Here is a 16,643-nt window from a genome sequence, read left to right on the forward strand (position 1 = left end):
GCATAGTGCAGCGCCAGTGACCTGGTGTATCTGTCTCTCATCAACTTTATTAACCACAATATTGAGATATTGGTTCTCTCTTCATCAGATTAAACTTGAACATAGTTGTTTGCCACAGCCATAGCTGTCACCATATGGTGTCCCCCTTAACACATTTCCGACCTGCCTGCAACCCTTCTCTCCCATTCCCCCTGTTCATCATAAGTTGCATAATTATCTGCCTCTGTAAAGACTTTATTTCCTAATTGCAATCTCTTTGTGTGAATCAATTAGGGGAATTTGACTTGTGTGATGTGGAAATTATTTTAACCTTAAGGGATGTGTGTTGTCATATGAAACATTTTAAACTCAACAGCCACTTCAGGAGCAGTAGTCTCAATTCAGAAGTGGAACAACAAAAATTTGCTTTGGAATCTCACCTACTTCTGCAGTTTCATTCCAATTTTGATCAACTTGGCACAGGTGGTAAAGTTGGAAACGACATGAATTGCCTAATCTTTTTAACCAAAAGGATATCAAAGGCTCTTAAAAATAAGTGTACAACATTAATTTAGAAATATATCAAATGTTCATTCATCTTCAACCACTTATCCATTTCTGGGTCGAAGGGGTGGTGGAGCCAATCCCAGCTCACTCTGGGTGAGGGTGGGGTCACCTTGGACAAGTCACCAGTCCATCACAGGGCCAACACACAGAGACAGACAGTGACCAACAACCACTCACACTCATACTCAGACCTACAGACAATTTAGAGGCACCAATTAACCTAAACATGCATGTCTTTGGACGTTGGGAGAAAACGTCTCTCTGAACTCTACGTGTAGCACATGGTTACTGCCACTAGGTGACAATAATGAGCTAGAACTGAAGGTGAGGCAGCAGTCAGTAACACCGAAGAAGAGACGGCTGCTACCGCACCTTCGACCAAGGTAAGCGAACAAAAGACGAACCACAAAAATTCACAGTATCATGGGTGAATACAACATCTTGGTTGTTTTGTCCCGATGACACTCTCGATTATTGAGCTGTAAACGTTCTCTATCATATGCTGATCCATTTGGAAGCAGACGGCTCGAGACATTTTAGCGGATGAGTAGCTTACGTGGGCTAGCTAACTTTCCCCTCACTATTTGCTTTTTTGGTAACTCCATATTGTCAAGTTCTTGTAAATGGCAATCGAGGTTTTCGAATTAAAGCCTTCAAAATAAAATTTAAACTATCGAGCACGGAATGAGAACCACCAGCTGCTAGTACTCAACCGTTTTATTTTGAATGAGGCTCTTGGTGTGAGTCATTCTTTCCCCGCTAACTTCACGCAGCAGGAACTTTAATAGCTGAATAGCAAGCTAACTAATGTTAGCAGGTCAAAGTTTTGTTTTTTTTAGCCTGTGGGTTATCTGAAACTATCAAAAACTGATCTCTTTGAGATCTAGGCGGACGGAGATAACATTAAAGTAGGCCAAGTATGGTGTTAAATAATTTATTTAGAATAATTTGCTTTGTTGGTAATCTATAACACGGGTGGCTCCGTTTCAAACGAAACGGAACTATTGAGACTACGTGTTGTTGACAAGTACTGGGTTTTTTTTTTTTTTGGTTATTTGTTTTTTATAGTAGATAAACTAATCATGCACGTTTTCTAGCAAGTCACAGACATTGTGCAAAATATTATAAGCAGTTTTAAATTTCGGAAGATTGGCCGTTTTAACGTCTCTTATTTTGCAAGGCTCTATACATATTTGATAATCGATTATTGTCGCTGGTCATGTCCCTGCTCTACTACTTTTAAACTGCTTCGTTTTTGGCTGTTTAAATTAGTTATTTGTTTTTGTAGACGCATGGTTGACAATTAACTACTGCAACTAAGTCATAAGTAAAACACCATCATCCATTTTGGAACATATCCATGAGAAAATGGTCTGTATTAACAATAATAGTGGTTATGCCCGTTCATATCGCCTCCTTTAGTGGCCTAATGGGACTCACAAGGCTACATTTTGTACATGTGATTGAATCACATGGGTTTGTACAATCACATGTACAAAACATCACAGTTTGCGTGTAATATTTTGTACCACTTACATCTTAAGTAATATTTTGAAATATTTGTTTGAAGCTCTGTGAGGTAACAGCCCGTGTGTCAGTTGTTTGTGTTTTATTTTTCAGTTTTTTGCACAGACGCATTTCCCAGGCTGATTTTATTTTAGTTTTCTTTTTTAAAGGTTCAATTTCCATTAACAAAATTTAAAGTGTTTTTAATGATGGCCACACAGTTTCAAAGAAAGATACATTTCTTTTTCACCACTGCTCATTCTACAGAAGCAAATATTTACTTATTTAGGTTATTAAAGGGAAATTAATGAATTTTTTTCCTGGTTGATAGTATTGGTGTGAATAAAATTGTTATTTGCTTGAAACAGCTGGAAAAAGATTGACAAGGGTTCTTCTGACACTTACACTTACAGCAGGGTTTGTTATCTTTAGTCTCCCACTTTTGCCTTGTTTATTAACTAGGGTAACTAGCTGGAGCTGGAGGAGGTGATCTGCCACGTGCTAAACCTTTGCGCTAAACTATGACCCAGAAATCAAAGGGCATTTAAAACGCAATAAATGCAAATGTATGAGGTCAGACAAAAGAAGCCGGCTAACTGCTAACGCGTCCAAAAGTCTGCAGCAACAGCTCATTTTCTGATGGATAGAGAGGCTAACTTGCTAGCTCACTGGTCTTTTTTTTCTTTCCACCTCTGTTGTGGTCTGTAACGTCATAGGTCAATTGGTAGTGACCCATTACCCACAAGCCAAAACAGTGCATATCGCTACCTTGCGTAGTGGAGGTGACATGATTTCATTCCCGTACATGTCTACTGGGACAAGGACAGACATCCAATGAGATTGCTTTACCAAGCGATAACCATAGCTTGACTTAACTGTGTATGTAAACGTGCTGACTGACTACTTCTCACTAATCCTGGTCTTCCACATTTGGGATGCAAATTCCCTGTGTGCATACCACGGACAGGTGAACAACTTGATGGACTGGCTAGAAGAAAGATTCTTGGAACTCAACATTTCAAAGTTCAAGGAGCTGTGCGGTGGGGGAAAGCGAAAAATTTAATTCCCTCAACCCCTTCTTCAAAATCCTGAGATCAAATGTGCAGACAGCAGAGCCGATAGTGACATTCAAGTACCTGGGCATGGAATTTGACAGCTGTCTGTCCTTTTCCCAGCATACTGTTCCTGTCAAGCCAACCCAGACTTCAATGGCAGAAATGACAATTTCACAGCTGTTTACAAATCACTCATTGAATCAATACTCTGCTTCTTTTTTTTTGTCTGCATTTGTCCTCATAGTTTAACGCCACAATACTCAGTTTAAATATCTCACCATGGTTTAATTTAATCTCTGTTAACATAAAAATCCTAACCCTAACCTTAACCCTTTCCCAGGTCAATAACAACCAAACTGAACTTTCTATACTCCATGCAGTAGCAGTTGAAAGGAGAGAATATCATAGCAGACCCTGTCCACCCCCTGCACAATGCTTTCCAATTATTACCATCAGGTTGCTGTTAATGTTTTTTTTTTTTTTTTTTAATCATTGGCCTTATGTTGCAGGGCAGCTATGTCAACAGACGTGAATGAAAAGTTGTGTGTTTCCGATAGACATTTGCGTTTTGTTATTTCTGTGTATTTTAAGGTAAAGCATGGCGATGACTGGCCAAAGCTCATGTTCCTCCATGAGTAACCACACTAAGGAGCGGGTTACCATGGCTAAAGTGACCCTGGAAAACTTCTACAGCAACCTCATCGCCCAGCATGAGGAAAGAGAGATGAGGTAAACAGGAATTTTTGACTGATTGATTATAAAGTACTGATATGTTGCTATTTCAATTCTGCTACATACACACATTCATCTTAATATATTTCAGTGGTAAGAAAGAAATTGAACCCTCTGAATTGCCTGTATTTTTCTAGAAATGAAACTAAAAAGTGATCTAGTCTTCGTCCACGTCACAATAATAGAAAATCTGATTTAACAAATATCTCGCACATTTTTGTATCTGGTTTGTTTCCAGTCAAAACATCATTCAGTCATTCGCAACGTAGTTTGTAAAAAAGTATGCTATACCTTCCAACTAATGAATGCAAGCTAACAGGAGTCAGAGTCCAACAGCCTAGCATTTTTCAAAGTAGAACAAACACAATTTATTAACAACAATGAATTATTGACCCGACATCTCTGTTCATGACTTCACTATACACAAAACATCAGACAAACAGTTGTCTGTGGGAGGACACTGTGGAGGAAATATCCTTCTCAAAATGAAAGAAAAAAAAAAACAAAAACTGCTGATTTGTTCTGATGAAAGTGGTGAAACTTAAGTCAAATTGTTTAATCAGGAACATTGCATCAAAACTGCCTGCTTTACTGCCTCAGGGCCTTGACAGCTTAACAGCATTAGGGTAAAATGAATTCTCAAGTATATCAAGGAATCCAATAGAACACTGGTTGACGGGCACACCACTAACTGAGGCACATTAGTGGCTTGGGATGCAGCATGAAAATTATCCTAAATTAGGTTAGAGTTAAATCTACAGAATGGCTTCAGAAAAAGAAAAGCCTCTTTTTGAAATGGCTTACTCAGAGTCTAGATCTTCACCCAATTGAAATGCTGAGGGATGACCTCAAAAGAGGGTGTGTCACTGAGCAATAAAAACAACCCAGGTGTGCTGGGTTGTTTTTATTGCTCCAAGGGCGTTTCGACTTGTTACTAAGTCTGAGGGTGTATTATGATTTGAGTGTAATGGCTCAGGAATTCCATAATTCATAACCTATTTTGGTTTTAAGAGCACAGCAGAAAATAATATTAAACCACAGTTCATTGGTTAATTGGCAGGAATTCTTTTGGTTTACTTCTTTTTAACTACCAAGAAATTCGCAGCATGTAACAACTATATCACAAACAGTATGTTAGACATTGTCAAATAAATTTTTGATAGTATGTTTTAAGAACACTCAAGTGTGTCTACAAATAAATGGTTGCCAATTGTCAAATGCTCCTCTCAGACAACAGAAGCTGGAAAAAGTGATGGATCAGGAGGGCCTGGCTGATGAAGAGGTTAGTAACCATTCTGCATCTGTACATCATCTGAAACTTCACTGAAAGAAACTGATGTTTCTACAAAAAAAATGTAGCATGAGGGAATATTTAGTTAATGTTAGTTAATGTAGTTAATTCTAATTTATTCTTCCACCTTTAAAGCAAGTAGTTTGTAGGTAGGTTTTTCTTAGTAATATTATAATGCACACAAAGCTTCTTTGGGTTAAAACACAGCCATAACAACTTTTGCAGTTGCAGAGTTGCTCAGTATAACATAGCATTCTTCCAAAGCAGAAGTTGCTACACAACAGTCAGAAGACCTGAAATTCTTGTAGAGACTGTGAAATGATAAAATGTAATGTTTTGAGAATATACAGTTAGGAGTGATAAGTTGCAGGTGTGCAGAATTATGTATTTCCAATTGATTTCTTTTCTCTGCAGAAACGTATCCGACGTTCTCAGCATGCAAGGAAAGAGACAGAGTTTTTGCGTCTCAAACGAACCCGACTGGGTCTGGAGGACTTTGAGTCTTTGAAGGTGATTGGCCGAGGAGCTTTTGGAGAGGTAAAGATTTTACATTAAGCTTCAATCATTGCTCCTTTATGTACAGTTGTGATCCCAAGAGTCCAGGATTTATTTTTAAGTAAACATTATGGTATTTTTATTTATTTATTTTACACATTTTGATTATTATTTTTCCTCAAAGGGGCACACATCGGAGAACACACTGTAATATCTGTTATGGTGTTTGTCACTGTAGAGAAATTGCTCAGCCATAAGTTAAGTGAGATAGTGTCCGTGTTATTCTGGCTTAATAGTTGTGACACGGTTTGTAACTGGTGGTTGAGATGAAAGTTCTTCTGTTATCTGTTGGTTGCTTTTGACAGTAAGTACACATGTCCATGAGACAGAAGTCTGGGGACATAATAGCAAAGTTTCCCTCATTGTAGCAGATTAGCACACTTCCTTATCATTGAGAAAGGTTTTTCTGCACATAGTTATTTTAAAGTAGCACACCAAGCCACAGCCTCATTTCTCTTTCTGCTTTGCTAAATATCTCCCCCATGACTATAGGGATTGGCATGAACAATGTTGTTTTTTGCCCCCAGGTTCGACTGGTGCAGAAGAAAGACACTGGTCATGTATATGCCATGAAGATCCTTCGCAAAGCTGATATGCTGGAGAAAGAGCAGGTGAGGCTGCCAAACAAATGCTGGAATGCAGCTATTGCTTCTGTTGTGCATCTTTAAGTCTTTGTGCAATGAGCTGTGTCCCTTTCTGTTAGGTTGGTCATATCCGTGCTGAGAGGGATATTCTGGTTGAGGCAGACAGTTTGTGGGTGGTCAAAATGTTCTACAGCTTCCAGGATAAGATGAACCTCTACCTCATCATGGAGTTCCTGCCTGGAGGTATGATGCTCTAACCCTTGACACCTGAAGAGACAAAAATGAATGACAGGCCACTTACCATAACAGGCAAGACATTCCATGATGCCAATGAAGGAATGTGTTCTTTAGTTGTTGGTTTTTTTTTTGACTGGTCTCTATTGTTGGGCTACAGGAGATATGATGACCCTGCTTATGAAGAAGGATACGCTGACGGAAGAGGCCACTCAGTTCTACATAGCAGAGACAGTACTGGCCATCGACTCCATCCACCAGCTGGGCTTCATCCACAGAGACATCAAACCAGACAACCTTCTGCTTGATTCCCGGGTGAGTAGTGTTTGAAAACCTTCTCTATCACAGTGATGTTTTTTTTTTTTTTTTTTTTTTTTGTTTTGTTTTGTTTTTTTTTTTTGTCCTTGCTGTGGAAAAAATTCTACTAACCCTTTTACTTGTCTTTTAGTTTATTTGAATACAATTCTTAACTTTTGAATTTGAGTAAAGCAGTTTTAGCTCCCTCTGTATTCCACAAGATAAACACTGAAATAAATGGTGCTAAGGGCCAGTGCTGAATTGATTCCATCCAATAGGAACTACAGTTTTGGTAAAAACAACAATACCAGTGATCCAGTGACATGATAAGGGTATCATATTACTGAATCACTGGTATTGTTGTTTTATTTCAACCCATTTAATGCTGCTTTTTCTCATGGTGACTAACTACCTGCTGCACACATCAGTTTAAACTACTTGTACTTAAGTACTGATAGCCTTCTGTTCCTTTTAGTAACTTTCACTAATGCACAGTTCTTTACTCATATAGCGGTTAGCAGTATTCTCTCTCACTTGCTTTTTTATGGTGTGTTTAGGCTGTGTTTTTGCCACTTCAGCAGGATTATGCTGTCTTGCATCTCCAGTAATATGTGTTGCTCACAACCTGCCATCAGGAGCTGCTTCAGTTTGTTACTATTGACATACATGAGAACCTAACAATGTCAATCGGCTCTAAGTTGGGTCATGTAACCAATTAGAGGATTCAGTAGATTTCCACATCTCCAGAAAGTTTCCCTTTTTGTTGTGACTGAAAGTGCACACAAATGCAGGGAGCAACCTCATCGCATGCTGTTACAGCACACACCAATGGCAAGAGGAGGGGATATCTTCAGATTCCAAAGATGGGGCTACCCGTGGTAGAGTGCAAAAAATGTATCCCTCGCTCAATTCCCAGGTTGGAGTTCCTGTAAGGTGCCAGCACCCTCAAGTGGGATGCAATGATGGAAAGGGAGCTATATTTTAAATGCAGTGAGGAAGTTGTAGCTGCTTTGTTCCTGATTTAATAGCACCATGCTGGGAAGGTGGAAGGTGTGTTAATAATGTTGTCTTTGGAAGATGTCATAGCACAGAGAAGGGGCAGAAATTAGAATATTCAGTAGAACTTTGTGTTACATCACTGCTGAGCAGAGTATATATAAACTCTGGGTTTATAATACCTGAGACGAATGTAGATCAGTTGACAGTGTTTTTTGCAAAGGAAGCTTAACCAGTGTAAAATCTCAAATGGAGTTTGATCCTTCACTGTTTGAATATAACTGTGCTGCAGGCTTTAGTAGTGTGTACAAATAGTGTTTTTTATATTTTCAGGGTCATGTGAAGCTGTCTGATTTTGGCCTGTGCACTGGGCTAAAGAGAGCCCACCGTACTGAGTTCTACAAAAACCTGAACCACAGCCTGCCCAGTGACCTCAGTAAGCAAAGTCAGGCAACCCTTCCCATTTATTTCAGCTGTAGCATACATGCAACTGCAGCCATCCACATTTATCTATATTGTCTAACTTATTTCAGTTAAAATAGTCATTCATATGTTCACATAATGTTCATAATTGAACTCTGCAAAACCTAGACTTATTCCACACTGGCTGAGATTCTACAAATGAGCTAGCATGAGATATTCACTGACTGTTTCAGCAATGTAGCAGCTTTTAATTCTCCTGCTGGCTCCACAGCCTTCCAGAACATGAACTCCAAGAGGAAAGCAGAGACCTGGAAGAGAAACAGGAGGCAGTTGGTAGGTCTGACCACATATGATGTCATACATTGACAGTACTTTGGTAATTTATGATAATAGCTAGGTTTGTGCAGATTATCCATGGACCATATGAATATATGAATGACAAATTAGAAGTTTAAATACGAACTCTAATTAAACGTAAGTATCTTAGTGTTAAAGTCCTTCACTTTCTTGATTTTGTGATTAACCTAAACGTGCCAACAGATTTGACTTGTCCCGTTATCAGATCTTTGTTTCTCCTGTTAAATTAATAATTTAATGGTAATTCCAGAACAAACTCGCTCAAACTATCTTCATTTTTGTCCACCCTCTCCCCATCAGGCCTTCTCCACAGTGGGAACCCCAGACTACATTGCTCCAGAGGTCTTCATGCAGAATGGATACAACAAACTATGTGACTGGTGGAGCCTGGGTGTCATTATGTACGAGATGCTGATAGGTAATGACTCACCGACATGATGGAGCAGTGTCCAACTTAATTATACCTGCAAATTCATACTCATAAACCCTGTTGATGCTTATGCTATAATAGTGGCATAAAATGATCAAAAAAAGATAATTAAACAGTTACAGGTAATGGTCCACTAAAATGCCATGATCTTGAGAACCCTGTTATCTAATTAGTCTCACAATGAACTAGAGATTTTAGTATTTCAGCTTCACCTTTCATTTGGGACTTCTTTGCTGCCTCAGGACCTAGGACAGCTCGACACTATGAGGGGAATAAGGAATACTCAAATTTAACTATTTTCATTAATAGTGAGAAAGTGATAGTTGATGTTGCTGGCAGTTCAACACAACAACAGACTGGAGAGGTAGACAACTTGACACTTTGTCCTGGCCTGTCTGAGTAGGCGCAGGCCCTAGCATATGTGCACTAGGCTACTACATAACAGTCCAAAGACATTTTCTTAGCTGTGTTGTACAAGGCAGTTGGCAGAGAGAGGTGAGACAGTAACAAGCTGAACAAATTGGATGAGAGGAAAGCTTAAAAACCTTTTCATTTCATTCTGTCTCTATTTCTCACCTCCCCTTTCCTGTCTTTCTTCCACCCTCTGCCTCTCTCACTCTCTTTCCTCTCCCTGAATCTAGTTCTGTCTGCGGTTTCTGCCTCTTAAAGGAAGTTTTTTCTTGGCACTGTCACCAAGTCTGCTTTTGGAGGAATTTGTTTGGGTGTCTTTAAATAACTCTACATAGAGCAGGTCTACATCAAACTCTTTATAAATTGCTTTAATGTAACGCTGTTATGATTTTGTGCTATATAAATATATTTGATTTCATTTTTGGATAATCCATCTCATCTGCTCTGTGCCGAAATGAGGTAGATTCCATGACCTTCAGCCTCAGCCACGGACTCATCTAATGACATGCCTCAAAGTGCTTTTGCATTTTCTCCCTTGACTACACAATAAAAAACAAAACTAGAACTGGGCCAAACTGCACATATGCTTGATTTCAGTTGTTGTTTTTTGTTTCTGTTGTTGACATATGGAGCAGTATATATTGTTATAGTATCTTGTATTTTTATTTCTGCAGGTTATCCCCCGTTCTGCTCAGAAACGCCTCAGGAGACATATAGGAAGGTGATGAACTGGCGAGAAACGCTGATCTTTCCTCCAGAGGTTCCAATATCAGAGAAGGCCAAAGAGCTCATCCTCAGGCAGGAACCAACCAACCCACACGCACGCACGCACATACGCATGCTCACTACTGTGCACGCAGACACATGCATTCAGTTGATGCAGTAGCTACTCTAACTGATATTTGCACTTGTTTTGTGTGCTGACAATGGATGTATTGCTAGCTAATCATGTGTAATGAGCCGTTGTGTGTGTATGATAGGATATTAAATGTATACATATTCGTGGTAGGTTCTGTTGTGAGGAGGAGCACAGGATTGGGGCCACAGGTGTGGAGGAGATCAAGTCTAACCCTTTCTTTGAAGGTGTGGACTATGACCATATCAGGTAAGATCTGGTATCATGTGCATGTTAAACAGTATATGGAGACTTAAGTGCTCTTGCATTTCACCAAGCATTTGATGTGCGTAGCTTTACAAAACAGGCTGCTGCCTGTCAAAAGTCAAATCAGCGTCAAAAAGCAATTAAACGTCACTGGCATCTGCAACAGAATTGATTTTAGCACGGAACAGGGTAATGTAATAGTAATATCAGTTCCTTACATTTAATCTACTTGGGATACCCTACTTCCCTTTTCCTCACCAGGATGTCAGATCCTCTTGGGCTTTTAATTATGATGTTTAGACCTTTTTAACACCAACATACAAAACCCTGCAGGATACCGCCGATGTGGACCACACCCCAGGGAGTCAGCACTGACACTTAGAGCAGACCAGAGGGTGTGAAAAACCCACCTTTGGGTTGGGAGGGGACGTTCCTCAAGTATAAATGTTTACCTCTCCCCAGGCTTTCTTAATTTTTTTTCCCTGCTTGTATGATGAGCGACCTTTTCTTTCAAAGGAAAATTAAAAACCTGTCAGCCGACAGAAGTCTCTATTTCATTCTTCACCTTCAGCAGAGAATTTCGACAACAGCAAACATCTTTCTCATTGAGAAAAGATGAAATCACCAGTAGTAACATACAGCTGCTGTGATAAACCAGCTATTAGGGTAAATGAACTTGATTTTAAATTCTGTCATATGTATTTTGACATTGTGATAGAAAACATCATTAAATGGTGAATTCAATTCTTCATCGTCATATTATAATATACTGTAACTTTTAATTGGTATAAACAGAACGTTTAATAGTAAGGAAAATTTTATTGAACTCTTACTAGATTTTTACATATTTTAAAGAATTCACCACATGGAGAAGCTTGTCTTTCCAAAGGCTATGAAATTCGTGACCTGGATGAACTTAGTTTAAATTTGTCTCCGTACGTTGATTTTAAGTAGCTTGAAGTAAATGGCACCTGTCAATGAACACCAGTCTTGTGTTTAACATTTCTGTTTTCTTTGGGATGTATTATGTGAACAGTTCTTCCACCCGCATCAAAGGTGAGGTATCCAGACATCTCAGGAACAATTTTATATTTCTCCCTTCATTCGCTTGTCAAGGTGAAGTCCATGTTCAGTGAACAAGCTCCATTAACCCAGACTTTTCACAGGACTCTCTTGTGCTGGTCCCTATGCTTGTTTTGGTTGTGTGAACATTCATTATGTCAACTAGTCAACATTTTTTCCCCAATAGTGGTGCATCAAACAGATGGTGTGCTCTCATACTTAGTTTTCAAAGACTCTTGCATTTAGCTGAACTGCTAATTTCTCAAAATGCTAAATTTCTATGTGCAACTTGTCTGAGTGTTTTGTGTTTTCCAGGGAGAGACCAGCTGCCATTCCCATAGAAATCAAAAGCATTGATGACACCTCCAACTTCGATGAATTCCCTGATTCAGATATCCTGTCTCCAGCAGGTACCCTATCTGTCTTTGATTAAAACATTACAAATTATTTTTCTCTGCCTTAAAATCCTAAAGCACGTCTTCTCTTGCAGCTGCTCAGGTGTCCAACCACACTGAGGCTGACCTGAAGAACAAGGACTGGGTCTTCATCAACTACACCTACAAACGTTTTGAAGGCCTGACTGCCCGAGGAGCAATACCGTCCTACATGAAGTCAGGAAAGAGATGAGCACTTTCTCACTGTTTTTATGCAACACCACTAGAAAACCTGATGGAGCTGTCCACACCCCTGCTGTCAGCCGTGAGCAGAGAAAGATGTTGTTTCTCCGCATTATCTAACTGATGAGGATTTGCAAATAATAAGGGGGCTCAATTTCTTCTGTTGCTTTCCATCATAGGACCTGCTGCCTTTACTTTTGTAGGATTTAACTCTTCTTCTGAACTGAACTTGGATTAAAGTGGGATATTCTGCACAGTGGATGCAGTTGGATGTCTTCAACTCTGATACCAGCATGATTTACATTCCCTCTCTACAAGCCAGTACCACACTATTGGACCTACCAAGGGTTCTTTCACTGTGTCATATTCAATTCTCAGCTCAAACTTTGCATTCATTCTTAACTTGAGGTGGATCAGGTACTCTTCAGGGATTCTGTCCAAATGTTTCTTGTCATCTCCTTAAAGAGCTCATTATGAGGCCCCCTGGAGTGCTGCTAGCTACTTCAGATGACTCAACCAAAGACCAGAATTGAATGTCTACTTGAGCTCAGTCATGCCACACCTTGTATCTAAGCATTGTTCTTTTCCAGACTAAAATTAGCAGGATTTGGTCATTGAGTATCTTGAGTTATATGACCAATGCATTTTTTGGTACAAACACAAGAGTCTGGTTACATGTAATGACCCATTTATTTTGAGTTGTCTTTAGCACTTTAAGTGATGCTTGCTCTGGCTTCTAGCACATTGCGTTTGCATTGGGTGCTTTGGTCAGCTTTAATAGAAATGTTTGATGTAATGAGTAGAGTTTGAAGTCACCCTCTTATATACAAATGTACTGATTTGACCTTTTCAATGCTCAAACGTAACAAATCAATACATCATGCCATTGAAGACCAAAACCAATTCTTGCAGATTTTTGAAGCAGGGCCATAATTGTGCCACTGGCACTCATTGGGTTTCAGCTATTCTGTTGGAGTTTTGCCTGTTTAGATTGTTTTAGCTTAAAAAATGAAAATTTGCTTGAAAAAATCTCATTATGTTGTGACTTACCCAGAGGAACCAGGGAAAAGGCATTGTAGTTTGAGTCTGAGATCTACGCTATACAGTAGTGTTCAAAATAATAGCAGTCCCATGTGACTCACCAGATTAATCCGGGTTTTTAGCATATTTTGTATTGCTACATGGCAAACAAGTTACCAGTAGGTGCAGTAGATTCTCAGAAAACCAACAAGACCCAGCATTCATAATAGTAATAATAGCACCTCCACCACCAGTCTTCAGTTTCAGAATTTCCGGTTTAAATTATCACTCAAAAGTTTTATTTAAATATATATGTTGATGTTTATAAGTGTGGTGGTTCCTTTTGGAGGTCAGATGTTAAGTTTTTTCCATTTAGCATTGCTTTTGTCAGGTTGTCACATTCTGCATGAATGTGTTCATGCCTTTTTTTTTTTCTTCACTCAAACATAAAGAATAATCCATGGTGCAGCAGAGGGAGCCAGTGTTGAAGAACAGGGCTATTTTTCAGCAAACACAATATCCTAAATGCTGTCTCTGTATATGAATGTACATTTTTAAGTTTTATAGGCTCACAGATAAAGTGTTTGCCACAATAATTCCAAAATGCTGTTTGTATGAATGTAGCCTGAACTTTTTTTTTTTTTTGGTTTGTTTGTTTTAACACATGGCATCTTGAAAGAAAACTGAGGAAAATTTTCCCTTGGGGAAAAAAGGCAATAAGGTAGTAATGGTAAAATATATTAAGTCAAATTTATGAAATTTAGATTGCCATGATAAATGTCTTGATTTGGACTTTTTCAGAGTCTTGAGTTGCATGATAAATATGCGTGATTGGATTCTAAGTTATTGATCTGAAAATTAATGACACAAGTCAAAGTTTCTTCAGATTTACTATGACTCATAGGTTCAACGCAGTCAAAACTTTGTGTGCAAATATTGAATTGTATCATTACCTTTGGGTTAATTTTGTAGTTTTTATTGAAATATAAAATTTGTGACTTGTGACATATTTTTTCCTTACAATCAATTTACATTCATTCATCTTCTACCGCTTATCAAGTTTTCGGTTTCACACTGGGTGAGAGTGGGGTCACCTTGGACAGGTCACCAGTCTATCACAGGACCAACATACAGAGACAGAGAGAGAAACAACCAATCACAGTCACACTCAGACCTACAGACAATTTAGTCACCAATTAACCCAAACATGTCTTTGGACGGTGGGAGGAAACTCATGCAGGCACGCGGAGAACATGCAAACCCCACACAGAAAGGCCCCAGGCCGGGAACTGAACCCACAACTTTTTTGGGGCAGCAGCCCTAACCACTATGCTGCTGTGCTGCCACAATCAATATATAGTCAGATAAATTAAAAAAATAATATAATTTTTACTCAGATGATATTTTAGTATTTACATTCATTTGGGATTTTTTTTCTGCTTAGTAAATTTCTGTGACAAAAAATTTTAATTAATTTCTTGTGTCCTCATTTTGAGTTTTTGCCACTTTTATCATTTGCAATGAGCTTCCATTCATTCAGTCTGAAGGCTTTTTCTGTCGTATAGTGTATTGTCGTAATGCATTTTCGTAAAAGAACATGGAGGGGTCAAATTTTTATTTATTTATTTTTTTTTTTCAAAACAAACTTGCTTTTGCACCGCATGTTTCTACCAGCCACAGACAAAGCAAGAAACAATAAGCAATAGAGCATATGGGATGGTTTTTATTGGTGACGTTTGGTTTGTGTGAAAATTTAAATGAATGAGGTTTAAGATTGTAATCATGCTCAGTAATAATAATGCAGCATGAAACTGCTTGAAGACCTGTATGTTTTTTAGAAATAATGTTCAGGTGAGCATATGTGCGTTTTGCTTGGGTGATCAAACGTGACCTGAGTGTCAGAGGTGAGGGGCTTTCTGGGAAGGTGTGTGTGCATTATTTAAAACCACTGTTGTGTGTGTGGCTGTTGATTGTTTTTTGCTATTTGACAATGAAATACTCTGCACTTCCAATGTCGTGTCTTCCTCTACATTTGAAATTCCTCATGTGGGCTTGGGTAATCTGCTTTTTAAAGGCACATGCATTCATTTTAAAACTCACAGGAGCTTATCTCATCTCAGATGAAAATCACATCTTTGATTAAAACTTTTTTATTCTAAATGAATCAATTTGGCAAAACACATAGCGGTTGTTCTTTAATCTCTAAAGGCCTAGAAAGTTTTAAGGGATTAGTCATTAGTTACACAATTTAAATCCTTGTTGACGTTTGACTTATAATGAACTGCTCTGTTCATGGATTTAAAATGTTTCTGAAAAGTGTAGTGAAAACTAAACCGTGGGGAGCCGAGTACTTTCTCATGGAGGGATTTGTTGGGACTCTTTAAATAATTCTTTGAAGAGTTTGGTCTAGACCTCAATATGGAAAGTGCCTTTAAGTTACAGTTATGATTTGCTTAAAATGAATTATTTTGATCTTGATGCGATACTACAAATTTCATTAGTATATTTGTATCTTCCCTCTACATTCAGGAGAGAGTTCATATGGAACTGACTCAGGTCTGAAGACTCCTTCTCCTTTGGAATAAGAACACCTCCTGCCCTACGCCATGTTCTGGGAATAGACTGTTTCTTCCAAACTATTCTTAATTGTCTCCACAAAAACTTTAGGATATCCGGTGTGCTTTTATAAACCCGGTAGGGGACTCACCTCCTTCCACCTTTGTGGTCTAACATCCATTTCCTGATCTACCTCCCCTAATGGTGGCATGTCAGGTGGAAGCCCTACTACTCTATTCTGCTCAGAATCTGAATATGTATTTCTCAGGTACTCTTCTACTTCCATCTTTGTTGCTTTAAGTGCCCTCCTTTTTCCTTGTTAAACAATCCTTTAACTTGAATGGGTCCCTGTAAAACACTGTCCTTGCGTGTTTTTTATTTATCATGATTTATTTATTCTTTGTTTAACAACTGTTATGACAAAATAAAGCACACTTGTGCTTTAGTAAAGCAAATATTCATATCAGCAAAAACACAGATTTCCTCGAACCACAACATTTCAAATGATAAACTAAGTAGCTGTCTAGATAGTGGTCTAGATTCTCTGCGGCTGTTGGTCAACTCTTCAGGAGTGGAATCAGTCAACACTACTAAGCAGAAAAGATTTTATTTTTGGAACAATTTAGGAAGAGCAAATCAGAACACAAACATGCATAAAAACAGCCTGGAGTCAAATATTAACACTAAGGAACATACATTTTACTTTATCTGATGAGAACACCTGTTATGGACTGGAGAAAGTTGATAAACTTTATGGTGTGAAATTACATTTTAAGACACACAAACACACACATATTATGACCACTGACAGGTGAAGTGTCTAACACAGTCTTGGCACCTGTTAGCGGGTAGGGTATTTCATTCGTTTC

At 38.6% G+C, this 16,643-nt stretch overlaps 1 protein-coding gene across 2 annotated transcripts; it reads left to right on the forward strand.

Moving 5' to 3' along the window:
- The first annotated feature begins 893 nt into the window (after positions 1–893).
- stk38a (serine/threonine kinase 38a) lies at positions 894–14,367 on the forward strand. Of its 2 annotated transcripts, none has more exons than XM_029506988.1 (14): positions 894–929; positions 3,699–3,836; positions 5,070–5,121; positions 5,545–5,667; positions 6,213–6,296; positions 6,389–6,512; positions 6,664–6,818; positions 8,130–8,241; positions 8,491–8,552; positions 8,877–8,994; positions 10,092–10,215; positions 10,427–10,522; positions 11,897–11,991; positions 12,072–14,367. In XM_029506988.1, exons 2-14 carry the CDS (start codon positions 3,706–3,708, stop codon positions 12,206–12,208), a joined length of 1,413 nt encoding a protein of 470 aa, XP_029362848.1. In that variant the 5' UTR covers positions 894–929; positions 3,699–3,705; the 3' UTR covers positions 12,209–14,367. The 2 variants fall into 2 exon arrangements, with proteins under 2 accessions (XP_029362848.1, XP_029362849.1); XM_029506989.1 differs by having other exon boundaries at positions 8,130–8,232.
- The last annotated feature ends 2,276 nt before the right edge of the window (positions 14,368–16,643 follow it).

This window comes from Echeneis naucrates, chromosome 7, assembly GCF_900963305.1.
Source record: "Echeneis naucrates chromosome 7, fEcheNa1.1, whole genome shotgun sequence".
NCBI lineage: Eukaryota > Metazoa > Chordata > Actinopteri > Carangiformes > Echeneidae > Echeneis > Echeneis naucrates.

Excerpts from the sequence above, each read along its gene's own strand:
- stk38a (XM_029506988.1), top strand. The coding sequence starts at position 3,706 with ATGGCGATGACTGGCCAAAGCTCATGTTCCTCCATGAGTAACCACACT. Across the intron at positions 8,242-8,490 it reads CAGTGACCTCAGTAAGCAAA|CCTTCCAGAACATGAACTCC; the intron begins GTCAGGCAACCC and ends CTGGCTCCACAG. Across the intron at positions 8,995-10,091 it reads TATGTACGAGATGCTGATAG|GTTATCCCCCGTTCTGCTCA; the intron begins GTAATGACTCAC and ends TTATTTCTGCAG.